This window comes from Carya illinoinensis, chromosome 11, assembly GCF_018687715.1.
Source record: "Carya illinoinensis cultivar Pawnee chromosome 11, C.illinoinensisPawnee_v1, whole genome shotgun sequence".
Taxonomy (NCBI): Eukaryota; Viridiplantae; Streptophyta; class Magnoliopsida; order Fagales; family Juglandaceae; genus Carya; species Carya illinoinensis.
The window spans coordinates 43,769,364-43,796,652 of record NC_056762.1 but is presented as its reverse complement, the minus strand read 5'-3'; the positions used below and the strand labels follow the sequence as shown (position 1 = coordinate 43,796,652).

The following is a 27,289-nucleotide window of genomic DNA, read 5'->3' as shown; positions in this document are numbered from 1 at the left end:
ATCTAGAAGAGAGTCTGGATTTTCGTGAGTCTCTCGTCTGACCGAAGTTCGTGTGGGTAGATCTTTGATGTTGGGTCTCTTGTTCATTTCCATTCGTGGGTATATTTTTAAAGAAAAATGGCAAGAAGCAAAGCTTGCCGCAAACAATTTCCAAACTCTAACAAAGAAATTTTAATTTTCTTTTTCAAAAGAAAATCACCAACTACACTTTTTATTTTATTTTATTAAACACCAAAACTTGATTCACTCAGCTTAGTTTTTATTAATTTGAAATGTTTAATTCAATCACTTAATGTGTCTCAAAAATTTAGAATGAAATTTGACTGAATTAGACGAAGAGAACAAGACCATCACTTTTTTTTTTTGACAAATTCCTTTTTAAGAATGAATACAAGAAAAAATATCTTGATACTAGACACGGCACAATAATCTTGCTGCAGCTCTTAATTGGTAATCTTAGCCCTCTCATTATCTACATCAATATAAATAAAAATTGTCTGAAATGAAAAACGTACAAGATTCTTAACCATCGATAATGGAGTAAGGTGAGAGAAAAAATGTGACATGCATACTCAAAAAAAAAAAAGATTCTTGAACGGAAAAAAAAAAAGATTAAAAAAAATTACATCAAAAACTCAAAAATAGAGGAAAAGCAACTACACCCTATTTGGAGAAAGTAACAGGGACTGTTATGGGTGAGAGAAAAGAAGCCATAGAAAAAGAAAGGAAAAAGAAAGGGAGATGAAGAAAGGTAAACTGAAGGTAAAAGTGTTAATAAGGACGATAAAGCATAAGATATATGATAACATTTAGAGTCGTGCTACTCCCAAAAAAGATTCAGTGCCAAATGAGTACCGAATGGTTTAATTTTTTAAAATCACTTTAAACATTTAAAAGAAAAATAAGATTTATAAATTTATTAAAAGATGCTTCTTTATTTATTAAATAAAAAAATATTAAATAAAAAATACTTGTACAAAAATTCGTGGCTGTATCATTTCTCTAATATTTATACTTTACTAATCATCTTTCTAAAATTATAACCAAGCACTTAGATAAAAAACGACATCGTCAGAGTATTTGACCCCGGGATCAGGACGTACAAAGCGAAGGCCCAGCTAGATCTCGGCCGAATGCCCGGCTAAAAGCAAGGATATGTATCTCGTAAGTAAAGGCCCATCTAGGATTGTAAAAAGTAACGCCTCCACTGACGTGTCTCGAATCTAGGCCGTTGTTTCTTTCGGATTGGTAGTAGTCGATGAGGAAGACTGACGTGGACAACTGCCACATTCACAATTTCCTCAAAATTTAGGGCTGATTTTTGAATTATCTATTTTTTTTTTATTTGAGCCACAAGCCCACGAGGGCAAGCAATTTCACCTACACATCAGAGACACAGAACCCCTCGCTCTCTCTCTCTCCGGAGAAGACACCGGACTGCGAGAGACCCTCTTTTCTTTTTCCTCTCTCCAAATATTTATTTCCAGTCAGCTCCCCCAGCTTTCAGATTTTCAAGGAATCCAGAAAGTTCTTTATCAGAGAACCTTTTTTTAATTTTAATTTTTAGTTTCCGACAAGTATGTGAAAATCTCTCTGCTGTATATTTCTTCTTATGTCCATTCCGGAATTGATCTCATTGAATGTTATTTTACGTTTTTCCTTTTGTCTCTGATTGCTGTATTTGAAAATATAAAGGAAAAAAGTTTAAATTAGGGTTTCTGTTTTAGCTTCTGACTTAAATTTTCCCGCAGTATATATATTTTATTTGGTGTTAGAATATAGTCATTCTGTTTGGTTGCTGAGAAACTGGAGGAACACAGGTATTTGCTAGTCTCGTAATCTCTTTTGCGGGTCTGATAAAGTATGAATATTGGGTCTGCTAAGTTAAGGCCTGTACGCTTAATTCTCTGAATTCTATTGGGGTTTTACGGTTTCTAAGGAACTGGCAACTGAAAAACGTAAGTTATAACTTATTAATTGTATTTCTTTTCTGGTTAATAAGGGGTCTAAGAAATTTTAATAAAAACCACTGGGAACTGAGCTGTTTGTGGGAAGGTCATGCCCGGCTTGTTATGAATCAATGATCAAAGTTTAAAATTCCATTTACAGTTTGCTTTTGTCACGGGTCTAGCTTGAGCAGTGATTGGCCTGGCGTGCATAGCTTTATGGATGGTTAAGACCGGCTTTTGTTGACAACCCAAATTTAAAATTTTCACGTTAAAAAACTAGCTTCTGGATTATAAAGAACTATTTAGACTATGGGATTTGCAGAGGTGCTTATCTTTCTGAGTAACATTATTAGGCTAAGGAAGAAGATAAGTTGGTGATGTTGAACGGCCTGGTCTTAGGTAACTATGTCTCAAAATTGAGCTTGATGGGGGCTATATGAGTTTTAAAATACTCGTTTGTAAACTTATCAAAAAAAAAAAAAAAAAATACTCGTTTGTAAGGATAAAAAATGTTATTTTGAAAGGATATATCTATTTCTTTCAGCAGGTAGTTTAATGATTTGGAGATTTTTATGTCGTTTTGTGTTTGCTTTTGGTTTTTGGTATATCTCTCCTGTTGTGGAATAGCAGAGGCTAGGTTAAAACTGTGACCAAAACTCAAATTTCTCATGAATAGGTTGAGAAATACGTTGAACTATTTTCAACAAGAAGATTGCTTTGGCGTGTGCCTGTATTGGTTTTGTTAATGTAAAGTTTGGTTTCTAGTTGGTTGAGTTCATTTTTGTTAGGAAACGTGGTCATTAAAAAATTCAGAAAACATATCATTTTAGATTGGGATTCTTGGAAAAATCTTGTAATATCACTTTAGGTATTGGGTTGATTTTGACTTCTTGATTTTGGGGTATTGATATCTAATATAATCTAGTGCATCTATCGCCTTCTGAAAAACTCATTCTGACTGATATTCGATTGTAATCCTAATTCAATGTTTTAATTTAATCTTATGAACTTAATCATTAATCTTATGATACCATTTTTCTGTATCTTGATACCATTTTTCTGTATCTTTATTCATAATTAATATTTGAGCCTTTGAACTTTGAGTCTTCAAGGTTTGAGGCCCTATCCCTTCTTTTCTCTCTCATTATTTTTTCTCCGTGTACATGGGCTATGCCTATTCCTCATCAATAAAACCTTTATTTACTGATCATTTTTTTCCCAGAGACTAATGCAACAGTGCATATTGGACAATGGCTTTTCAAACTTCTGGTAATTCAGTATATGATGACTTTGATGAGGAAGATGGGCCTACAATTTTCAAAAGGAGTAAACCAATGGCTAAGCAAAGTCCATTAAATTCAGAAGTAAAGAAGTTATCGTCTCAAAGGCATGATGGACAATCCGGGAGGCAGGTATCCGATCTACCTGCTTCCAATGGTCAGAACTCCTGTTTGCAGAAGGGTAAGATGGTTACATCTAACAAGGCATCACCAGTTAAATCTCCTGCTGCTATCCCAAAAGCATCAACTTCATCTGTCAAGGCATCACCTGAGAAGTCAACTGTAGCAAATCTGAAGACATCGAATATGTTGGATAGTAAGGCAAAGCATTCAGCCAAACACAATACACCAGCAACTGTTAAGGAGGAAAAGAAATCATTTGCAGAAAATGGTGATTCTGAGGATTCGGAAGATGATAAACCATTGAGTACCAGACTCAAGGGGAACTCCAACTATACCCACAAAGGGCTCAGCAAACCTGCTTTTACAACATCACTGCCATCTGTATCAAAAATTACTGTCAAAACATGTTCTGAAGAGTCTGATGATGAAGTTCCATTGTCTTCAAGGTTCCCATTGAAATCGAATGTGGGTACTTCCAGTAGTAAACCATATAATTCCGGTGATAAAAAACCTCTGGGTTCAACAATTCAGCAAAATGGTTCCACCTTGAGGGATAAACAACAGAAATCTTCCATGCTAACGGGTAAGAGACCTCTAGATAAGGCCAATTCCTCAGAACAATCTTCAGTTAAAAAGATGAAGCTCTCAGATGCGCACACACCTATGAAGACTAAGCAAGCATCAGTCAAAGCAGAACAAAAGAACGATGATGATGACCATATTCCAATTTCCCAAAGAATAAAGTCAACACCATCACTTAATAAATCTTCTTCCACAAAGCAAAAACCATTGAAAGTGGGTTCAGCATCATTCAAGAAAACAACTAAAATGTCAAAGAATGCAGCAAAAAACTCAAAATATATAAAGTCAACAAAAATGACACCCAGCTCTGGTGATGGACAGAAGAAATGGACTACCCTGGTTCACAATGGCGTCATTTTTCCTCCTCCATACAAGCCTCATAAAGTGAAGATGCTTTATAATGGAAAGCCAGTTGATTTGACTGCAGATCAAGAGGAGGTGGGTATCTGTCTATCTCTCCCTCTCCCTCATTGATGTGCTCTAATCTTTATTCCCGTAGTTCATAATTTTGCTTGCAAATTCAATTGACTCTTAACTTCACCATATATTGGATTTTCTTGAGAATCTCTGACCCTTTGATATGCTAATGAAAATTTCTAATTGCAGGTTGCCACTATGTATGCAGTAATGAAAGATACAGATTATATGCAGAAAGATAAGTTCAAAGAAAATTTCTGGTTTGATTGGCGGAAGTTACTTGGGAAAAACCATGTGATTCAGAGCTTAGAGAAATGTGATTTCACGCCAATATATGACTGGTGCCAACAGGAAAAAGAAAAGAAGAAACAAATGAGCACAGAAGTAAGTGATGGCTCTTATATACTTTCTAGGTTTGATAAGCAAAGAATGTGCACCACTGGGATTAGTTGGGACGCTGTACCTGGTCACCCGGTGCCAATAAAAAAAATAAAAATAAGTAAATAAAGTTACATGATGGACTTGATTATGAAATCACATTGTCCCTTCTTATTGTTCAGTTTGTTTGCTTTCAGATGAGTTGTTCTACCTTGTATTGACTAGTTCTCATAAGCACAATGTGAATGTGATCAATTGCTTCTCATATGATTATCAAGAAAAAAAAAAAAAAAAAAAAATTACTTCTCATATGAATGCTCATCTTTGTGTATGTCCTGTGTAGTTGGGCTTCACAGATTGCCCAGCTTTGCTTCCATAGTTGAGCCAATATGTCAATTTGGGTTACATACTCCAGGTCTAATTTTCAGAACTGTTGACTTGCATTTTTTTGTCATGTAGGAGAAGAAGGCCTTGAAGGAAGAGAAATTGAATCAGGAGGAGAAGTTTATGTGGGCCATCGTTGATGGTGTTAAAGAGAAGGTTACTTCTATCTTTGATATTTTCCTTTTCCTTTTTGTTTAGGGGTGGGGGTTAACTTTTCAGGATTCGGGATGTTATGCCTTATTTCCAATCCAATAACCTTTCTTATAATCTGGTTGTTTTTATTATGTTATATCATTTATGATTGAATTCTGAATTTTACATTGTTATTTGGCCCATTAAGGTTGTGTTAATTTATTTTCCCCCCTAAACCTTTAGGGGTTAACTCGAGTGGTGCCTTGTCTTGGGGATATTCTCACCCAGGTTTAAGGTTAGAACCTGTAGGTGCAAACAATTTCTTCGAGCTGTGTCCAATCAGTGAAAAACTGATGTTTTACCAAACTTGTTTAGTGTGGGTGCTTTACATGAGTCTGCGGTTTAACCGGGTGAAGGACATGTTGCATTTGTACAGTATTTGCCATAAAAGTCATTTTGCTTCTATTTGAGACTTTTCTAGAAACATGAGATATGGGTTTAATTTTGATTCTCTACATTTGTTCAAGGTGTCTACCGGTCAAAGATATTTTCGTGAGGTTGAAGTGAACCATTTGAGCACTGAAACTTTCCATATGTTTTCAGGTTTTGGAGGATGTGGGGGATTGTATGAATTAAGAAGACAAGAATGATTCGAAATTGAACCAAAATGATTAAACCATTTCAAATTTTGACTTTGAGGAAATTCTGATAGTGTATAGTTCACCTTTGGCAATGGTTAGATATTGCTTGTCTGCTCTCTTATACTGTTATTTACGTGGTTGTCTATCTTCACTATATAGAGCTAGTGGAAATTGCACATTTTACTCACAAAATACCACCTGTTTTTTTACTTTGCATCCCAACTACTTAAGTTATAATTTTATCTGTGACCTATCTACATCTTAACAGTCATATCCAAACCACGGGTGCAAATATAAACTTTTGGTAGTTTGGGGTGTAAGGTGTAATTCTCCTATAGATCTATTTCTATTTCCATTTTTCTTCCTGTGATAATGTAGATGATAAATATGGTCTATTCTTCTTTCCTCAGAGCTTATTGCATATTGTTCTTATCCTTAAATTTGCATCTAATTGTTATTACAATTTCAATCCTAGGTTGGAAACTTCAGAGTTGAGCCACCTGGATTATTTCGAGGCCGTGGAGAGCACCCAAAGGTTCTATTGATATTTTTTTTATGTGAAAATTAGTTTTGTGTGCAATTGAGTATTAGGATTCCCATGGCTATATGTGGAAGCAATTTCTTTAATTATAAGTTTTTATATTGGATTGACAGTAATTGCTTTTATATGATGTCAGATGGGAAAGCTAAAAAAACGCATTCGCCCTAGCGATATTACAATTAATATTGGAAAGGATGCTCCAATTCCAGAGTGCCCCATCCCTGGTGAAAGGTTTTGTTCTTCATGACCTCCTTATAAAGAAAAAAAGTTGCGAGGAACTTTTAAGGACGAGATGTAGTAGTACTACATTTTTTTATCTTTATATACAACAGATATGATATTTTTATGTATGTCAGTATATGTATGCATCCATTTATGCATCTATGTATGTATGTGATTTGAAAATACATGGGTCATAAAGTAAAAATATATTTTGTTTTATTTGTTGTGGGAAGGTTTTAAGTTTTTGGTTTTTTGATCTTTGGCAGCTGGAAGGAAGTAAGACACGATAATACTGTTACATGGTTAGCTTTCTGGAATGATCCAATCAATCCAAAGGAGTTCAAGTATGTGTTCCTAGCAGCTAGTAGTACCTTGAAGGGGCAAAGTGACAAGGAAAAATATGAGAAAGCAAGGATGCTTAAGGTTCTTTATAAGAAATAAATTACTGAGCATGATGCTTAAGTTTCTTTTCATCCATTTTCCCCCCAAAGCTTTCAATGGCTGTCATTTTGGTAGTTTGGGATGAACTGGAATGATCTTGTACTTATTGCTAAAACATTGTGATCTTGAGCACAGGACTACATAGAAAACATCCGGGCTGCATACACGAAGAATTTTACAAGTAAAGATGTCATGAAACGGCAAATTGCAGTTGCTACCTATCTTATTGATAAACTAGCTCTGAGGGCTGGCAATGAGAAGGTATATTTTGTGTAGATATACTTGAGCTGCCTTCTATATTTCCTTAAGCATACCCTGTGAGCCCACAAGTTGATGAATAAGGTTTTTTGTATGTTTGTTCGTAAGTACTACGTAGAACAGAGTTGCCATGATTGAAAAATAACCGTGTATCTGCCTGAAAGATGACTGGCTTTGCGCTAGTTATTTCTATTGAGTTTCAATTTTTCTAAAAGGTTTGGAAAGGGGACTGTATTTGCTTGCATTTTTCTTCTTTATTTGCTTTTAGCAGCTTAGAATTCCAATTATCTTGGTTTGTTCATGTTAGTGGTTGCCTTCCTGCAGGATGATGATGAGGCCGATACTGTTGGTTGCTGCACATTGAAAGTAGAGAATGTAAAAGCAGTAGCCCCAAACACATTGGAGGTATCTTGGAATTAGTTTTAGAAGTTCTAAACGATCTCAAATAGTTCCTTGCTTATAGTTTCTTGCTAGTGATAACCAGGGAACACTGTTTTTGATGAATTCAGTTTAACTTCCTTGGTAAAGATTCAATTAGATACGAAAATAAAGTTGAAGTTGAGCTTCCTGTTTACAAGGCAATTATACAGTTTCAAGCTGGTGAGTAATTTGGATTATCATTTAAGGATATCTGCATGTTTGACTGTATGTATGTGAATGAAGACGGTGTGTCTATATACATATTTTCTGTCTGCTCCAGGAAAACGTGGCTCTGATGATCTTTTTGACCAGCTGGACACCAGTAAATTAAATGCTCATCTGAAAGAACTCATGCCTGGCCTTACAGCAAAAGTCTTCCGTACATATAATGCATCCATTACATTGGATGAGATGGTAAGACAACATACAGACCTCACAGTCCCTTGAGTCTTTTTTTTTTCACCTTTGATGTGAAAGGCCAGTAGGGTATTTGCATAGGTGCTGGGGCAAGGCATCAGGACCCTCACTTTATTCTTTTACATTAGCGGTGTTAATGAGATAATTCCTTTGCTTGTTAGTCCTTCTGTCTTGTTCTGAGTGCTGTTGTATTCTTTTGCATTAACAAAAACATCTTTTTACCCAATTTTGTCTTGTTTCCTGTTAAGATTTATTCCCACCACCACCATGCGGCCCCCCCGGCCCCAGGGGATTCTAAATTGTTTCATTTCTTGTGACAGTTAAATAGGGAAACTAGGAATGGAGATGTTGCAGAGAAAATTGTAGTTTACCAGCATGCCAACAAGGAGGTGAAGACGGTTACTCCCTATATAAGTCTTGGTTCATTATTTTTACTTAAAAAAAAAAAAAGTTATTTCATGATCTTGTTCCTTTTTTCTGACTTGTGGCATCTACAATTCGGGCTTTCTGGTTACAGGTTGCAATCATTTGTAATCATCAGCGGAGTGTTTCAAAATCTCACAGTCAACAGATGTCAAAATTAAATGAGAAGATTAGCCAGCTGCAGGTAACGTCCTTATGTTTGGTGAAAGACATGTAGGTGAAGTACAAAGTAACAATCTACTTTGCGCTTGGGAGAGAGATTCTTGGTTGGTGGACCAATCTGTCTTGCTGTGTGTGAGAGATAGAGCATGCGTTTGTAAAAGAATAAAATATTAATACTTACCATCACATTGATGGCCCCACAGTTAAAAATAAAAATAGAGTAATATTCACATCAAATATCAGAAGTCGTTTGCCAAAATGGTGGAAATTTAAAGTAGAAAATAGAAATGGAATTTTTTTTTTAGGTAGAAAATAGAAATGGAAATTTTAAGATTCTATGGTTAACCTCATTAAAGAAACTTGAAAATGTTGAAGGACCTAATCCTTGTAATAAGTGGTGTCTCCTCACCCAAATTTCCAATGAAAAAATTTAGTTGCAAGCACAATTGTGCACTAATATGTGCACCAATCTAATGTGATTGGTTAAAAAATAGATTTTATTGAAAACAGTGTTAATTTAAATTTTGAATATGAAGGAATCAGTATTAGTTTTTTTGATAAGTAATATTAAATTTTATTAATGAAAAGAAGGCATAAGCCAGGTACACTGGAAGTATACATGTGAATACACCGTTTTAAGAGGTAGAAAAAGTTACAAGGAAATTATGGAAGCTGAGACCATTGAACTCTAAAGCCATGGCCCACAAAAATAAAGTCTTCCATAGAAAACCCCTAAAATCTTCTATAGATCTTTCTTGGTCCTCAAAAAGCCTATTGTTTCGTTCACTCCAGATGCACCATAAGATACAGATGGGAGCCATTTTCCATAGTGCTGCAATCTGCGCTGTCCCTGATATCCCTCTCCAACTTGCCAATAAATCAGCTACCCTTCCCGGCATTGTCCATGCTAACTCCATCATGCTAAAGAAATGATTCCAAGTGTCCCTAGCAAAATCACAATGTAGGAGGAGATGATCTACTGTTTCCCCACTCTTTTTGCACATACAGCACCAATCTATCATTATAAGACCGCGTCTTCTTAAATTATCAATGATTAAGATCTTCCCGAGGGCTACCGTCCAGACAAAGAATGCTGCCTTGGGAGGTGCTTTATTCCTCCATATACTCTTCCACGGGAAGTTAGGCAAAGGTGAGGCTGCAAGAATCGCATAATAAGAGCTTACCGAGAATTTTCCTTTCCGAGATACACACCAAACCAGCTTATCATCAATTAAAGCATTAGGGGAGATGTTATGAAGTAGGTTAAAAGACTCTACCAGCATACTCACTTCCCAGTCATGAGCCTCTCTAGTGAGATTTACGTTCCACACTTGAGTAGTACCCCACAAGTCTGCCACATTCGCATCTTTTTGCCTTGCAATGCTGAAAATATCAGGGTAAGCCTCCTTAAGAGCTATATCACCCACCCATACATCATTCCAAAAGCTGATTCTCTGGCCATTCCCCATACCTAGCCTGGTGTTGCTAGAGAATACCCCCCACCCTTTTCTTATAAACTTCCATAACCCCACACCATGTGCCTCCCTTTCCTCATTAGAGTACCAACCTCCCCTAGCACTTCCATACTTTGCATCAATCACCCATTTCCATAATGCTTCCTTCTCGTAATTATACCTCCACAACCATTTCCCAAGTAAGGCCTAATTAAACAGCCTCACATTATGGACCCCCAAACCACCCAGACGCAAAGGTGTGCACACCTTTTCCCATCCAACTAAATGGAATTTAAACTCATCTCTTATGCCACTCCACAAGAAGTCCTGTTGTAATTTTTCAATCTTGGAGGCAATGCTAGCTGGAAGGGGAAATAGAGACAAGAAATAAGTGGGAAGATTAGATAATGTGCTCTTGATAAGTGTTATCCTCCCCCCTTGGACAAATATAATCTTTTTCACCCAGCCAACCTACGTTCTAATTTTTCTATCACCTCCCCCCAAATTGTCTTCGCTTTGAAAGATGCCCCCAAAGGGAGCTCAAGATACTTCATTGGCAACGAGGAGACCCCACACCCCAAAATACTGGCCAGCCCCTGAATATTACCTACATCCCCAACTGCCACCATTTCTGTCTTTGCTAGATTTATCTTCAAACCGGAAGCCGCTTTGAAACATCTTAAAATGGCCTTCAAGGATTGAATATGCGCCACATTATCATCACATAACAGCAGTGTATCATCTGCAAATAAAAGATGAGAAATAGTAATAGGCCCATTGCCCACAGAGAATCCTGAGAAGAAACCACCTGCTATAGCGGCCGACACCATCTGACTTAGGGCCTCCATCATGATCACAAATAGTAAAGGAGATAGTGGGTCTCCTTGTTGTAGCCCGCGCGAACTATTAAAGAAACCCACAGGTTCACCATTTACCAAAACTGAAAATCGAGCTGTAGAAATACAATGATGTATCCATCCCTTCCATTTTTCCCCAAAACCACACCTTCCCAAAAGATAGAGCAAAAAGTTCCAATTGACATGATCATAGGCCTTCTCCATATCCAATTTACACAGAATACCCGGGATCTTTGACTTAAGCCTGCTGTCCAAACATTCATTGGCTACCAAAACCGAGTCCAGTATTTGCCTTCCTCGTACAAATGCATTTTGAGACTTCGAAATGATCTTATCCAAGACCATACTGATTTTGTTGGCCAAGACTTTTGCAAGAATCTTATACACACTGCCCACTAGACTAATAGGCCTGAAATCCTGTGCCTCTCTTGCACCCAATTTTTTGGGGATGAGTGCAATTAAGGTAGTATTCAAACTCTTCTCAAATTTACCAAAAGTAAAGAACTCCTGGAAAACCAGCATAATGTCCTCTCTTACCACCTCCCAACAAGTCTGAAAAAATGCCATAGTAAAACCATCAGGCCCCGGAGCTTTGTCTTTGTTTAATTTCTTGATGACTTGATGTACCTCAACTTCTTCAAATGGTCTTTCCAACCAAGTCATACTAAGATGATCAATGGTATCAAATGCTAACCCATCTACTGTAGGCCTCCATGCAAACGGTTCTTCCAACAAATGCTCAAAATGTCCAGCTACATAATTTTTGATATTTGCTTGATCAGAAACTACCTCGCCATCAGTGTTCATGGACTCGATTGTATTGAACCTTCTATGGGAGTTTGCCACTTGGTGAAAAAACTTTGTAGATCTATCTCCCTCCCTTAGCCACAAAGCTCTTGACTTTTGCCTCCAAGAAATCTCCTCCATTAAAATCAACCTTTCTAGTTCTGTAACTACTTGCCCTTTTCAACCTTCCTCATCTTCCACACCCTCTAAACTTTGTAGCTCTTGAAACAAGGATTTCTTCTTTGCTTCTACATTACCGAATACCTGTTCATTCCAAGTCTTCAATTCCCTCTTTAAGGCCTTCAACTTTCCTGCCAATACCTTGCTCGGAGTGCCCTGCATTTGATACGAATTCCACCATCGCCTGACCAACTCCACAAATCCCTCGGATTTTAACCACATATTCTCAAACTTAAAGGGCCGTTTGCCCTCCGGTATCCCCCCACAATCTAACAAAATAGGAAAATGGTCCGAGCATAACCGAGTGAGTCTTTTCTGACAAAAGTCTGGATATTGTATCTCCCATGAAGGAGATATAAGGAATCTATCTATTCTTGACCAGGCGTGGTTGCTAGACCAAGTATATCCACCTCCCAAGAGAGGTATGGCCATGAGGCCCAACTCTGAAATGAAATCTGAGAATTCCCCCATAGCATGATTTTGCTAACCCTCTCCCGACCTTTCACTTGGAAATCTTGTCACATTAAAGTCCCCCCCTATGCACCATGGCATCTCCCACCATGAGCATAAACCTGCAAGCTCATCCCAAAGTAACCTCCGTTCACCCTCTAAATTAGGACCATATACCCCAGCAAAAGCCCATTCAAAACCATCTTCTGAATTTTTAAACAAGCAACCAACGAAATATTCTCCCACAAACTCATCAATGTTCTCTACCACTCTCTTGTCCCACATGACCAATATTCCCGCTGACGCCCCATCCGAAGGTAAATACACCCAACCTACATATTCGCAACCCCAAATACTCCGAATGGTTCTTCTTGTGATTTGTTTCAATTTAGTTTCCTACAAATATATGATGTCTACCTTCCATTGTCTAAGTAATGATCTTATTTGAAGGCGTTTATTGATGTCATTCAGCCCTCTTACATTCCATGTCAGGATTTTAGGCAACATTAATCAACTAATCCAGCCCTTCCTCTATGATGCCCCCTACTCACGCTCCCCTCTCTACCTTCATAATTAAGAGACCAAGTAAGCCTCTTTAACTCCCTATTTTCCTTCACCCCTGTTCCCCCTTTTTGGTGTCTTGTCTCAATGGCAATAAGGAGTGCCTTGAACTGTTCTTCGTATCCTTTACTGGATATCCCTATCCAATCTTGAGGTTCCTCCACTTTTTTTAGAATTCAATCCGGTGGAGTGTCGGGAGGAATACTCCTTAAAGGTGTGAGATCACCTTCTGGGCATCCCACTCCTTCTTCTGTTACAATAAATGGCTTACATTAGAGCAAAACTTCTTCTCCTTCAGCCTCCCCCTTTTCCACACCCTTCAACTTCATACTATTTTTATCACAAACTTCCACTTGTGCCTCTACATTTTCCACCTCTTCAAACACTTCCCTCGGCACAAACTGACCCATCTCCCCCTCTAACTCTTCCATCACTGTTTTGGAAACCAGGACTCCAAAACTTTGTTCGGTCTGGGGCAGGAATCCTGTCACTGTAAGGTACTGAGATTCCTCTTCGAAAACAACCAAAGCCAGCTTTGGGGAAGCGTCGCCGGCAATCGTCGTTGCTGTCTGTGGAGGTGGAACCACCGTATAATCAACGCCGAGAGAGTGGTGGTCTTTCTCTTCAGATTTCTGTCTCTGTACTGCCGTCGATGTCCTCGGTTGCGCCACCGGCCCATTTTCCTTCCCCGTCAAAGCATCCTGTGGCGTCGCCGGTGTTGTCTGTGGGAGTTGAACTCCCGTCGGGCCCTCACCTGAGATGATAGGAGCTGGTTCACCTGGAACCTCGTGTACAGAGGTTGATACCGGAGCCTTCGTCATCGGCAGCTGGTCTTTTCCCATCATTGGAGGTGGCGCCATCACCGGCGGCACCGGTAGCGCTGTCGGGGCCTGGCCAGTCCCCCCTGGCCTGCACCCCGTCTGGCTACGCTGCTGCCATACGGGTTTCCCGTGTATTTCCTCCAGGCCCTTAGCCCGTAACGCCTTAATAAGTTGTGGACCTGTTGGGCCTAGGGTCTCTCTGGGCCCATGACCCGTGGCCCTTGCCTTGGTCCAATACCCCCCTGGGGCCTGGCCCATTTGGCTTGCCATTAGTCCCCGCTTCACATAACATAAGTTGTTTTCCTTTTTCGCTGCGTTTTATCTCATTTATCTCTTCCAATAATGCCCCCACCCTCGCCTTCATAAAATCCAGCACTTCAAGGATCGATTCCTCATTTGCACCAAACTGTTTATTGCCAACGTCAACCCCTGTCTGCATTTCCACCGAAATGGAACCTGTCACCCCTGCATGCTGCGCAGCTCGAGGCTGAATCCTCTGAACTTGGGTCACCTCACTGTAGGTTCGTGTACCGTCTGCCTTTGGCCTGGAAGGGAAGGCCCAGGATGAGCCACCGTGACCACCACCCAACTCCATTTCTTTCGGGACAGAGGAAGAAGGGAGAAGTTCCTTCAGTGCATCTCTAAAGTTTCTCCATCCCTCGCCCCTTCTTCCTTCCGGCACCATTAACAAGCCTTTTCTCTTCATATTGCCTAACACCGAAATGGAGAGGAAACTCCCTTTAAGGTTGCGGCCTCTCTGTACTACAAAAACTTGGGAACCTTTTCTGCGTGTCCTTAAAAACTCCGGCGATCCCTGTGAGACCACGCAATCCTTCACCGTTGAAGCCAGCCACCGTAGAGCTTCGTTATCCACGGAAATGTAATTCCTCATACGGCGGCTACTTTCTGTTATGCTCCACCACCATCCATCCTCTTTTATGAGCGTAAATATTTTCTAGTCTATGTGTACCTCTCTGCTCCACCCCATCACTGATTCACCCACTCAACAGACTAAACTTAGGAATAAGAAAAAGAAAAGGGAAGGGATTCCGACGAGAAGCGTCAAGAAACGTGAGGTTAATCACCATCGGCGAGAACGCTGGTGATAAGGTTGCAGGTTGTCATGTGTATGGGAATTGTACAAGGAATCAGTATTAATACGCAGATTAGTATACAACTTTGATTGTACATAGCAAAACTCATTTCCAATTAGAAAGGGGCGGAGCGTGTGGTCATGAGTGGGTTATATTTTACCTATATTTGCTTTCAAGAGGTAATTTCTACTAGAAGAGAAGTTTTTTTTTTTTTTTTTTGGGGGGGGGGGGGGGGGGGGAGTCTACAGTTAAACGAAGGCAAGAAAGCATTTAATGAAGCAGGCTTGACTTGACTATCAGAAACTGAAGAATGAACTTACAGTTGTGTTAGATGGGGAACACATCCATGGTGGTTTGTTCCTCAATACATTTATCTCATGATGCGTTTAGATCATAAATTTCCCAATCAAAATAAATGTCTTACTTTTCATATTTTGTCTTTTGCTTTGTATTGCTAGTAATATAGCATGCCTCTTAGTATCATGCCCCTTAGTCTATGTCAGGGATGCAAAGTAAAGTACGTGGGTGTTCATGCATTTGCATGTGCCTTGTGGTGTTGGTTAAGTCCATGCTTAGCTGACCTTTTCCTTTTTTTTTTTTTTTTTGGGTGGGAGTTGGATGTGTAGAGCTTGCTGAAAGAGTTGAAGACAGATTTGGACAGGGCAAGGAAAGGGAAGCCCCCATTAAAGAATGCGGATGGAAAACGAAGGAACTTGGCTCCTGAAGCGTAAACATGTTTCCTCTTTAAATCAATTATTTATCCTGTTTGGTCATGTTATGTCAATAGTATGAATTTATGTTACACAGGATAGAGAAAAAGATTGCTCAAACCAATGTAAAGATCGAGAAAATGGAACGGGATATGAAGACCAAAGAAGATCTGAAAACCGTGGCACTAGGCACATCAAAAATTAACTACCTTGACCCTCGGATCACTGTCGCATGGTGCAAGCGGCATGAAGTTCCCATTGAGAAGGTGAATAGCTTCTACAATAATTTTTTGGATTAAATATCTTACAAACAAGCTCGGTTCAATTTCACGGAAGCAATACTAAAAAGTACTGCACAGTGTTCCAGTGATGTCAATAGGTAGAACTTGTCTTTACCTAGTGCTATGTAGTGACAGCATGGCCTTGACTCGCTGGGTTCAGTTCTGCCTAATTGGAAAAAAGTTTTGAAGTTGTTTTAAGTAACTGCATTCATTAATCGGCTAATTGCTTCTTATTTTTCCGAACTTCCACAGATATTTAACAAGTCTCTTCTAGCGAAGTTCGCCTGGGCAATGGACGTAGATCCTGATTTCAGATTCTGATATTTGGAAACGATGCTTGCTTGGCCTCTCCCTCACCGCCCCTTCACCAACCCAAATCACAAGCCCTCTTTGTTTGATCCTTTTCCATTAAAGCTACTCACAATTTTTTATTTCTATTTTTTTTTAATTCTAAATATCCAGCGGAAAATTTGATGTAGCATGTTCATCTAATCTAATTGTGGGTTGAGTTGCCCTTTTTCTTCTCTCTCTTTTTTTTTTTTTTTTTAATCACCTTTTTTAGTTTAGAAGTTAAAGAAACAGTTGTTTGTTGAAGTTTCAAACGTCTTATTTCATTGGTATAAATGTTCGGAGTACAAGAAAATGTTAGAAAAGAAGTAAATTTCATTGTTTATATCGCTTGTTTACATTCCGAATTTTGTTGGATTCTATGGCGCCTCCTCGTATTACAAACTTGTTCATGCTTCCCTTCCCGTCTTTAGTCTCAAAACTCGAGCTTCGAAGAGAAGCCCCTAAATTTTCTTGAAGGAAAATGATGAATAAATACTACTGTTTACAAGACTTCGCATCTTGCATAATTTTTCACACCAATGAAAGAACAAGACAAGTTGGACTTCAAGCCTCACCAAACTCGGAAACTCCAAAGAAGTCCTGCGCGTTCTCAAGAATTTCCCCTTTCAAATCATTACTAAAATACGTCAGACATACATTGTACCCATCAACAACTCGATCCATCTGCGCAATTTGTTAATACAAATCCAACTTTCTAGTAATTAACGAAGTTCGACATCAAACAGCAATAAACATACTCCACTTTCTAGTAACACGTACGCTGATCAAGGGCTTTCGTGACTATATAATAGCTAGTTGTAGTAGGAAGACACCTAAAAAGGTACATTAATAGTCTATGTTAAGATTAAGATTTAGATAGTGAGTTGAGATGAAAGTTGAATAAAATATTATTATAATATAATTTTTAATGCTATTATTATTTTAGAATTTGAAAAAATTGAATTATTTATTATATATATTTTATATGGAAATGTAAAAAAGTTATAATGATTATGATAAGATGAGATGATTTAAGATTAACTCTAAAAATCCAAACATGCCTAAACTTACAGCATACAAGAGAACTTGACATCCAAATATTTACAACCTTATTCAAGCATGCAACAGTACCTTTCATTAGTTGCATATTCGTTAATGTTTTTAGCACGTCTCTATGAAGCTTGCACTCATATCATGATCGACCTCCCGAATATTTTGTACTCGATCTACTAGACATGCAACAACATGAAACTTTCCAGCTAAAAATATTACAGTGGCGAAGCGGTTCATTCTGGTACTGGAGATCATAGAAAAAAGATGGAACAAATTAATTAAGATCTTTGTTTTAATTGTGACGAAATTAAGGTTTGCTCCCAGTCAGAGGTGTAAAATTTGTTCCTCATTAAAGTCATGTTTCCAGATCAGGATCATCATGTACAGTTTCTCAGACCTTTCGAGCTACGGGGGTTCAAGGACGTTATTGGCAATCTTGACTTGGGAAAAAAAGTTACAGACGAAGAAGAACGTCCCTTGCTCAAGGCTAGGAGTCCTGGTATTTTATTCAATGTATGGTTCGCAAGTCCTTAGAGAATTATAAGCTGTACGTCTTCCTGTGCAACACTAATATTAATGTGAAAAAGGATTAAATAATATTTTGTGTATTACTACTCGTGATGAGAGGTAATATTATTCGGACTCCGAACATGCTACCACAATATATATGGTAGTGGGTCATAAAAATTCCAACCAGGGAAGTTACTCATATTTTGCACTAATTTATAACAAATATCTGGGTATATCTTTTTTTATTTTTAAATCTGTCTTTTTAACAATAGAAGAAGAAGAAAATCAGCCATCGAGAGAATTAACGGCAATCGAAATGATAGGGTACTCGAACAAAAACAGAACATTCTAACAACAGTTTGGATTAAGCACGTTATGATCCATAATAAAAAGCAGAAAGAAATACGACAAACGTACAAAGATAAAGCTTATATACCTACTATATATGGTTGAAGTTGAGAGCTTAGAAGCCAGACAACCAGCAACTTATTGGCATACACGCTTAGATTAACTACGTCTTATTACTAAACACATCCATGCACAGACACCATATATATATAAGGGATTTGTCTAGTTTTGGTCGGTTTCAGTTTCGCCAGCAGCACCGTGTCCTGGGTGACCACCATGACCTGGTTTACCGCGGTGTCCATGTCCGTGACCGTGTCCGTGTCCGTGTCCATGTCCGTGTCCGTCTCTGTGGCCATATCCATCCCCGTACCCATAGCCACCATGCTTGGCCTCCTCCACAGAGTCAGTTTGCACAGCCTCCTCTGCAAAAAAAAATTGTTACAAACATGGCTAACTAATAAGGTTCTAATACTTGTGATGTTGAGGTTCGAAGCATGCCATGCAAAGACATTTCTTGAAGTAATATTCCCATGAAATGTACATGAAAATGATTGTTCCCTAAATTTGTATAACAAATAGATCATGTAAACGCACATCCGTTTTTGTTTTTTAAATGATTTGTTCCTGAACTAAACTGATCACGTGAAGAGACATAAAATTTAGAGAGATCGATGCTTAAATTTAATCATGTAATCATTATGTTATTCTTTTCAGCACGTGTAGAATTAACTAAGAGTACTTGAACCTAGGATATATGCATCATCTTATAAAACTAATCGATAAAAAATAACTTTAATCACGTATATTATATATATATATATATATATATATCCGTTGTTTGTTGACAATGATTAGTGGGGATTATGGGCACTACAAGGTAAGCCTTACCCACGATTGCGAACAAGAAAGGCATTTCAAATGAAAAACAGAACACGCATACACAGGTGTGTACTTGTGTATGCGTGTGTGTGCGCGTATTAATTCCCTAGGGAAGTAAGAAACTCACGGGTTTGAGTAGTCTCAGAGAGCTCACGAGCTGAGACCTCGGAGGAGATGAGAAGAACAACGGCAAAGGCAAGACCGAGAAGAAGAAGAACCTTGGAGGAAGCCATTTTCCTTAACAACTTAGAGAATCAGACAATGCACTAGGGAAAGACTCCTAACTGGAAGATAACTCTGTTGAGTGGAGGATTTGGAGTCTGTAGAGTGGCTCTCCCTATTTATAGAAATGAAAGGGAGGGATGGAGGCCAGGAGCGGTGGGGACCAAAACTTTGTTTGGTTTTGACGATAAGATCGGTGTAAAAAAGTAATTAAACATTGGAGTCCGGAGTCAAAAGAAATATTTATTTGCTTGGGAGGTGGGAGTGGGGCCTCATAATTTTATTTTATTTTTTTTGAAGGGGAGTGGGGCGTCATAATTAAGTTTCGGGAAATAAAGTTTCTATCTCATTCTAGACAAGGAAAAATGGAAAATCATCGTTATCCAAAAAAATTAAAAAAAAAAAAAGGAAAAAAGGACTGTAGTCTGTATGGTGCCGACAATGAGTTGTCAAGTGAGATTGAAAAGAAATGGGACGTGGCAAATGGAATTACTTTTGAAAGTCATGAACCATATACGTACCGACCACACTCATTTTCGTTCCCTGATAATATATTATCAACCTCTCATCTTAAATAGTATTAGAGAAATTATTTTGATAATCAGACATACATATATATATATTTTGACTCGGGAAAAGTATATATGTATATATTACTCGAGAAAAAATGAGTACAGTCTCGATGCTAGAATAAGGTAAAAACCATCACAGGGTAGCATGCACGTACGTAGTTAATGTTGAGATTAATGGGAGAGAAAATCAGGTAAGCGGGATTAGAGAGAATATCAGTAGAGATCAATCGATTGAAGAATATTCGTAACTCTAATCGATAATGATTGGGCTTATCAAAAGATGTTTATACTGTATGTTCAGTACATTAACTAATGTTTAGGGTTGTGTAGACACCTAAAAGACGATAATTTTGGGCGATCTATTTAAGCTGTGATTGCAACTTATTCAACGTTTCACACCTGTATTTTTCTTTTCTAGGCGTAGGGTTTTGCCGCCTAGCTATCATCAACTTGTTGTTAAAGATGATATAAACTCCTCAAACTAGGAATCGTGCCAAGCCAATCAACCCCCAAGTTGGGATATAAACTATATATGTAACCAGATATATACAGAACTATTCTTGTGATCCACCAATACTACTGATCATAACTCTCTGCCAAAAACATAAATAATGCATGTACTTACCTAATTTTCTGACTGCGCCACAAATTGATCAAAGTCCAGTACAAGTTGCAATATTAATTGTAATTAACTAGAGCCCACAAAGTGATAAGAGTAGTTGGCATTGGAGTGCGCGAGCTGGTCATGTAATTCCATGATCTACCTGTATAAATATATATATATATATAAATATATATTGCATAAAGTTTTAATCAAAACCATGAACCACATGAGATTTGCTTTATTTTTTTAACCATATCTGCTATATATGTTGATTTGGTTTCTCGTGTGTCTTCATGTAGATCAAGTAAAGCAAATGTGAACATGCTCAGCCGCAGGCCCGCCCGCAGTACTTAAAGAAGGTTGGGGAGCGAACCAGCATAAGCATGCAGCTAGTGTCCCCATTTTTCTTTGTGACCAATCTTTTTGTTCTTTTGGGTAGTATTCTTTGTGGGCATTATACTAATGTACCGAATCGATCAGCAAAACCGCTACAGGCCACAGGAAAAATAATTGTAGTATTATTGAGTTCCGTCTGCTAGACTTCTCATACATAGTACTATTTTAAAGGCCACAATTAGTAGTACTGAGGGGACCTCGATCGATCGTACTGATTAAGAAGGAAAAAGATACACTTAAAAGCATACGGCGCATGCATTTCTTTATAATTAACTTTCATCTTTACTTTTTAATTGGGTATGTAAATAAAATATTTTTAAAGGATCTTTAACTTGATCACAAGATTTGTGTAATCTCGTGATAAGAACGACTCCTCAATGTTTTGTCTCGAAAGTTTTTTATTTGCCTATGTTTTGATTCTGATATCATGCATGCAGCAAGGTCATGGTTTCCGCATGATATAAGTTTGTGCATGCATGCATGCTCATGGGTGGAAAAATTGACCGGTACCTAGCTAGCTAAGATTACCATAAATCATGCATAATTGCATAAGCCCCACAGATCTCCTTTACCACAGCTAATCGATCGTCTACGTAGTACTTCAAGCTGCCACATGATGTATTGCATGTGTTATAGCCATGCATCTTAATTAATTTCCTTGTTTGCTGGGTAGTTTTCTAATTGTAATCATCATCATCTATTAATCCAAAATCGAAATAGTACGTATAATGATCAATATTATCTTGCATACATACGTCCCCCCTTGCGTCATTGGGTCACAAAAGAAATGAAAAACTACCCTACAACTTTGACCTTTCAACAACGTTCGTACGTGGGCCTACCTAGCTAGATTCAGGGCTACTGTGATCTCTTAATTCTTGTGGCCTTCCACTGGTTGCTGGGGAAGATCTCGTACGCCCGTGTCAAGGTGTTCGCGTCATTCTCACTATAGCTTAGTTGAAATTTTTAACGTGGTGTAGAGTATGAAGCGGCGCCATTAATATATGGGACTCGGAGATGATGACATTAATAGTGTGGCTTCCAAGTGGCGCCTAACTTGTTAGTGGTTGGCCAGGAGGAATCAATTCAAATTTATAAAATACACCTTAATTACCTACTATATATATATCTTTATATATATAAAGAGGCTATGAAACGGAAATTGTTGTTTTAACAGAAGTTATAAACGGAAGTTTGTATTTTTAACAGAAATGGTTAACGCAGTTAAATTTAATTATGAACGTGTGTCCGTATTCAGTGAAATAAAAAGCTGTCCATTAATTATGCACATCTGTTTATTAATGAAATCGTCGATCTCCATCTCCGATTACAAAAACCAAAACTTCCTCATCCCGTGAATAGAACGACCGATCTATGGGCGTGTTGTGTGGACATTTTTGGAGAGAAACTGGCTGACGATGGAGGTACGTGGGGTCTTGCTTCCTTTGACCATGCTTTGTTTTGAGCAGCAAAAACAGAGGACGTTTGTTTCTACGTGCAGATGGTTGCCGTGCGTGGAGTTGGACAGTGGCTATCACACAGTGGCTGAGTAGAGGGGTGTTACGGTGGTGCACTGGTGTAGTGACACTACGGGACGACAGAGGGCTGGGCTGTGGCCAAGTTGTGGCGTCGGTTTTAAGTGGAAGGAGGACTCACGGTGTGGAGGTTGGCTTCACGGCAACTAAGACTTCCGACCACTTTGGGTGGTTCTTGAATTTGGTTCTCCTCCACTGAGGTTACTGTGTAGTGAACCCAGGCTAAGAAGGTGATGCAGGTTGGAGTGGCGTTGCCTGGCTTGAAGGAATTCACGTGCAGTAGGCGAGGGAGCCTCGGATTCGAAGGCTTTGACTGAGGAATCGGAGGAGATTGCCTTTCAAGTACTCCATCAAACTTTTGATCTATTGGGCCATTGGACTAATTACTTGCTAGCTGTTTGCTAAGTCACACGACGACGAGAAAGCAAAACTCGGTTCCCATGAAAAGATACAGACATATCGGAATAGGCCGAATGGGTTAACATCTGTTTGCTTGAGTTTCCTTAAACTATATTTTTAATATGCCAGTGGCCGTTGCAGGTGAGAGATGATGATAACGTACGTGGAAAATTAACATATATACTTACATAGTAAGTTTACGCAAATTAATTAAAAAGAGGACGTAGAAATTCTACATAATTTACGTATGAGTTTTGATTGGTCGGATTGCTTGGGATTTAAGTTCAAATTCTAGCTGCTATTCTCAATATATTAAAGTTAAATCATCTAATATTCTTCTCGCAGTCGAAGTTTTCAAATAAAAGAAAAAATGAAAGAGGAAATTATATATATATATATATACATATATATATATCATGTTTTGATCATGTATAACCTATAACTGGAATATGATTTTTTGGTTTGTTTCAATCTGCACTTTTTAGTATGGAATATGCACTTTTTGATTTAGAGTTGATGATGCTTTGAGGTTTGTATGTCTTTCATATTTATTTTTTTCGATTTGAATTTGTATATTTTTTTTATTGATTTTGTTTTTTGGATTTGTATATTTTTTTATTAATATATTTAGCTGAGTTTGTATATTGTTGGGTTTCCCTTTCAGGTTTTTTAAAAAAATAGATAGCTTTAATTCTTTTTTATTTTTAAATGTTTATGATTGTCATTTTTATTTATTTTGGTTTGCCTTTTAATTTATTTTAAGCTGCCCATGTTTTAAATTTACATATAATGTCATATTTTGTTTGAGTATATAATAAAAAAATAAAGTCTATTTCATCACCCCTTTGTTATCACTTTTTCAATAAGAAATGTTATTTTTATCTACAACATACATAAAAGATAGTCGACATAGAAAATAACTCTTATTCTCAAAAGTAAAAATCTCAATAAACTAATTGCGTTGCATAATAAAACTGATATTGATTTACAGTATTTTAATTTTCTGCATATTAGTTTTTTACGTCTTTATTAATCATGTCATGTTATTAAATATTTATTATGAAGGAGCATTTACTATATATTAAGAATATTGTAGCATAAGCTTCACAAAAATATTAGATGATTTAACTTGCTGCAAACCCATACAAGTTCAACTAACAATACAAAAACTTCAACATAGTCTCGATTGTTCCCCTATAACATGGCCCAGAGCTATAATGATGAAAAAAAAAAAAAACACACATTTTGAATTGATATTTTTATTAAACTTGAATTAAGTTTGTCCTAAACTTTACGTTGAATTCTGAACTAATGTTTTTATATTTTGATATGTGCAAACATGTAATTACTTTACTCCACTTAACTATTGTTATAAAAAAAAAAATGGTAGAATTAAGATTTTCTTCCCTACATGTTAAAATTTTTATCAGGATTGATTTTTTATGGAAAATATTATTTTTTCTTCGAAATAACCAATTAATCCAACTAGGCAAATGTGCATTGCACATTACTCCTCTACTAGTATATATATATATGTATGAGAAATGATATTTATAGTTGTGGTTGTACAAGCGTGCAATCGTTTTGAAAAAAATAAATTAATATAGGATTCACATGAAAAAAAAAAATTAACTTTTTAATCGTGGACTCCACTCTTTTTCAAAGCGATTGTGCGGCGTTTACAATTCTACGACTGTATGTAGCATTGCTGTATATATATATATATATATGTGTTGTGGACTTAATTATTTGGTGCGGCAATTCAATATTTAATTGAAGATCGAAATCAAACAGCAATAAGCATGCATATTCCATTTTCTAGTAACACTGAAGGGATTTCGATCGTGACGTATATAAAAGCTAGTAGTACTAGTACTGGGAAGACGCATGATGAAAAGGTACAATAGTCGATCTTAAACCTACCGCGCGCCATGGTTGAGATCAATACATACAACCTTATTCATGCATGAACCAGTACCTTATTTCATTTGTTGCATATAATTCGTTAATCATGTTTTTATGGCACGTCTCTACGAAGCTTGCACTATCATCATGACCTCCCGAATATTTTGTACTCGATCTAGACATGAGTAGACATGCAACATGACATGAAATTACCTATCCTACGAAGAATGTCTTTCTTATAAAACTAATTTCCAGATAAAAATATTAGTGGCGAAGCGGCTCATTCTGGTACGTACTGGAGAACATAGAAATATATATTATGGAACAAATTAATTAAGATCTTTGTTTTAATTGTGAAGAATTAATATAATATATATGCGGATCACATAGAGGAATATGAGGGACTGGCCTGCTGTTAATCCACATGATTATATGATTCATGTTTCTCAAACCTCTCGAGCTAAGCGGGTTCAAGGATTTTGATAATATGATGTTTAATAAGATGCAATATATTCTTCCAACTAATTTGCAGTTGAGGACAACGAAGTACAATCATGACTTGGGAAAAAATGTTACAGATGAACCCTTGTTGCTGATCATGAAGGCTAGGAGTCCTGGTATTTTAGTCGATGTAAGGTTCGCAAGTCCTTTAGTTTACATATAGGAGTTTAAATGGCTTGCTAGCTATTGATGGAGGTGCTTTGTTTAATATTGGATTCCTATCTAGTTTATGAGTTGCTAATGTATTATATATATATATATATATATATATATCGTGGGTCTCAAAAATTCCAACCAGGGAAGTTCCTCATATTTTGCACTAATTTACCAATATCTGGATATATCTTTTTTATTTTTAGATCTGTTTTTTTAATAATAAAAAGATAAAGAAAAGGAAAATCACCCATCGAGAGAATTCATGGCAATCGAAATGATAGCCGATAGGTCGAAAAAAAAAAAGCCATTCTGACACCAATTTGGATTAAGCACGTTATGATAATTAATAATAAAAAGCAGAAAGAAATACGACAAAAAGCACAAAGATAAAGCTTACATGACACCTACAGATCGACAACCAGCGACCTTAATTATTGGCATACAAGCTTAGATTACTACATCTTATTACTAAACACATACATGCAGACACCATAGATAAGGGATTTGTCTAGTTTTGGTCGGTTTCAGTTTCGCCAGCAGCACCATGTCCTGGGTGACCACCATGACCTGGTTTACCGCGGTGTCCTTTTCCGTGTCCGTGGCCGTGGCCATATTCATGCCCGTACCCATGGCCGCCATACTTGGCCTCCTCCACAGAGTCAGTTTGCACAGCCTCTTCTGCAAAAAAAAATTAGTTTAAATCATGTTTATTATAACAAACATGGCTAATTAATAAGGTGCTAATACTTGTGATGTTGAGGTTACAAGCATGCCATGCAAAGACATTTCTTGAAGTCATGTTCCCATGAAATGTACATGAAAATGATTTTTCCCTAATTTTGTATAACAAATAGATCATGTAACAGCACATCCGTTTTTTGTTTTTCAAATGATTAATTATGCCTGAACTAAACTGATAATATAGATATATACCAGATTTAGAGAGATGCGTAAAAAGATAGATAAAAAATATTAAATAGTAATGAATGTGATATAAAATAATAAAAAATAGATAAATAATAATAATAAAATAATAAATAATAACGAAGTATTATGCTTCACCCCCGAACCGGCTCTAAGACTTTGAACCAAGGATAAATCCATCATCTTCTAAAACTAATCGAATTAAAAATAACTTTAACCACGTATAACAATTGTCCTCTGAAACTATATATATCTATATCCGTTGTTTGTTGACAGTGATTACAAGGGATTATGGGCACTACATTAACTACGAGGTGCACCAATAAGATGAGCCTTACCCACGATTGCGAACAAGAAAGGTATTTCTACTGAAAAACAGAACACACATACACCTATACACAGGCGTGTGTGTATTAATTCCCTAGGGAAGTAAGAAACTCACGGGTAGTAGTCTCAGCGAGCTCACGAGCTGAGACCTCTGAGGAGATGAGAAGAACAACTGCAAAGGCAAGACCGAGAAGAAGGAAAACCTTGGAGGAAGCCATTTTCCTTAACAACTTAGGGAACCAGACAATGCACTAGGGAAAGACTCTTAATTGGAAGATAACCGTGTTGAGTGAAGGATATTCAGTGAAGCGTGGCTCTCCCCATTTATAGAAATGAAAGGGAGGGATGGAGGGAGCGGTCCCCACCAAAACTTCTGTTTGGTTTTGATGATAAGATCAGTACTGTATAAAGTTATCATTATTGGAGCCAAGGGTCAAAAGAGGTGGGAGTGGGGCCATAGGGAAAGTAAAAGTTTCTATCTCATTTTAAAAGAGGAAAAAATAAAAATGGGAAATCATCGTTAACCCAAAACACCGAAAAATGAGTTGGCAGGTGGGACGGAGTACGTAACAGGTGATAATATGTCATACGATTTATTAATTTAATATAAATACCATAAGATAATAATGGGTTCAAATTTTATGTTACTGAATTTGAGTTAAAT

General features: G+C 37.4%; 3 protein-coding genes across 5 annotated transcripts; 1 reads left to right on the top strand and 2 right to left on the bottom strand.

Annotated features, from left to right (window-relative positions):
* Nucleotides 1-1,365: 1,365 nt before the first annotated feature.
* LOC122281211 (DNA topoisomerase 1 beta-like) lies at nucleotides 1,366-16,637 on the top strand. Of its 3 annotated transcripts, XM_043092553.1 has the most exons (16): nucleotides 1,368-1,577; nucleotides 3,172-4,372; nucleotides 4,541-4,735; nucleotides 5,189-5,269; nucleotides 6,362-6,421; nucleotides 6,564-6,658; nucleotides 6,916-7,072; nucleotides 7,226-7,351; nucleotides 7,673-7,753; nucleotides 7,858-7,948; nucleotides 8,049-8,182; nucleotides 8,506-8,574; nucleotides 8,703-8,792; nucleotides 15,600-15,700; nucleotides 15,781-15,949; nucleotides 16,217-16,637. In XM_043092553.1, exons 2-16 carry the CDS (start codon nucleotides 3,200-3,202, stop codon nucleotides 16,283-16,285), a joined length of 2,691 nt encoding a protein of 896 aa, XP_042948487.1. In that variant the 5' UTR covers nucleotides 1,368-1,577; nucleotides 3,172-3,199; the 3' UTR covers nucleotides 16,286-16,637. The 3 variants fall into 3 exon arrangements, 2 of the variants coding, with proteins under 2 accessions (XP_042948487.1, XP_042948488.1); XR_006230182.1 differs by lacking the exon at nucleotides 16,217-16,637 and having other exon boundaries at nucleotides 1,366-1,577; nucleotides 15,588-15,700; nucleotides 15,781-15,868; XM_043092554.1 differs by lacking the exons at nucleotides 1,368-1,577; nucleotides 3,172-4,372; nucleotides 4,541-4,735; nucleotides 5,189-5,269 and adding an exon at nucleotides 5,958-5,980.
* A 1,555-nt stretch (nucleotides 16,638-18,192) lies between these two features.
* Nucleotides 18,193-19,407, bottom strand: LOC122283011 (cold and drought-regulated protein CORA-like). Its single transcript, XM_043095133.1, has 2 exons — nucleotides 19,212-19,407; nucleotides 18,193-18,627 (listed from the first exon to the last, which is right to left on the bottom strand). The coding sequence occupies exons 1-2, from the start codon at nucleotides 19,315-19,317 to the stop codon at nucleotides 18,428-18,430; spliced, it is 306 nt and encodes a 101-aa protein (XP_042951067.1). The 5' UTR covers nucleotides 19,318-19,407; the 3' UTR covers nucleotides 18,193-18,427.
* A 6,286-nt stretch (nucleotides 19,408-25,693) lies between these two features.
* Nucleotides 25,694-26,933, bottom strand: LOC122283010 (glycine-rich protein DC7.1-like). Its single transcript, XM_043095132.1, has 2 exons — nucleotides 26,741-26,933; nucleotides 25,694-26,052 (listed from the first exon to the last, which is right to left on the bottom strand). Exons 1-2 carry the CDS (start codon nucleotides 26,841-26,843, stop codon nucleotides 25,883-25,885), a joined length of 273 nt encoding a protein of 90 aa, XP_042951066.1. The 5' UTR covers nucleotides 26,844-26,933; the 3' UTR covers nucleotides 25,694-25,882.
* Between the last annotated feature and the right edge of the window lie 356 nt (nucleotides 26,934-27,289).

Excerpts from the sequence above, each read along its gene's own strand:
- LOC122281211 (XM_043092553.1), top strand. The coding sequence starts at position 3,200 with ATGGCTTTTCAAACTTCTGGTAATTCAGTATATGATGACTTTGATGAG. Across the intron at positions 4,373-4,540 it reads TGACTGCAGATCAAGAGGAG|GTTGCCACTATGTATGCAGT; the intron begins GTGGGTATCTGT and ends TTCTAATTGCAG. Across the intron at positions 7,754-7,857 it reads TAGCCCCAAACACATTGGAG|TTTAACTTCCTTGGTAAAGA; the intron begins GTATCTTGGAAT and ends TGATGAATTCAG.
- LOC122283010 (XM_043095132.1), bottom strand. The coding sequence starts at position 26,843 with ATGGCTTCCTCCAAGGTTTTCCTTCTTCTCGGTCTTGCCTTTGCAGTT. Across the intron at positions 26,053-26,740 it reads GCTCGCTGAGACTACTACCC|AAGAGGCTGTGCAAACTGAC; the intron begins GTGAGTTTCTTA and ends TTTTTTTTGCAG.
- LOC122283011 (XM_043095133.1), bottom strand. The coding sequence starts at position 19,317 with ATGGCTTCCTCCAAGGTTCTTCTTCTTCTCGGTCTTGCCTTTGCCGTT. Across the intron at positions 18,628-19,211 it reads CTCTGAGACTACTCAAACCC|AGGAGGCTGTGCAAACTGAC; the intron begins GTGAGTTTCTTA and ends TTTTTTTTGCAG.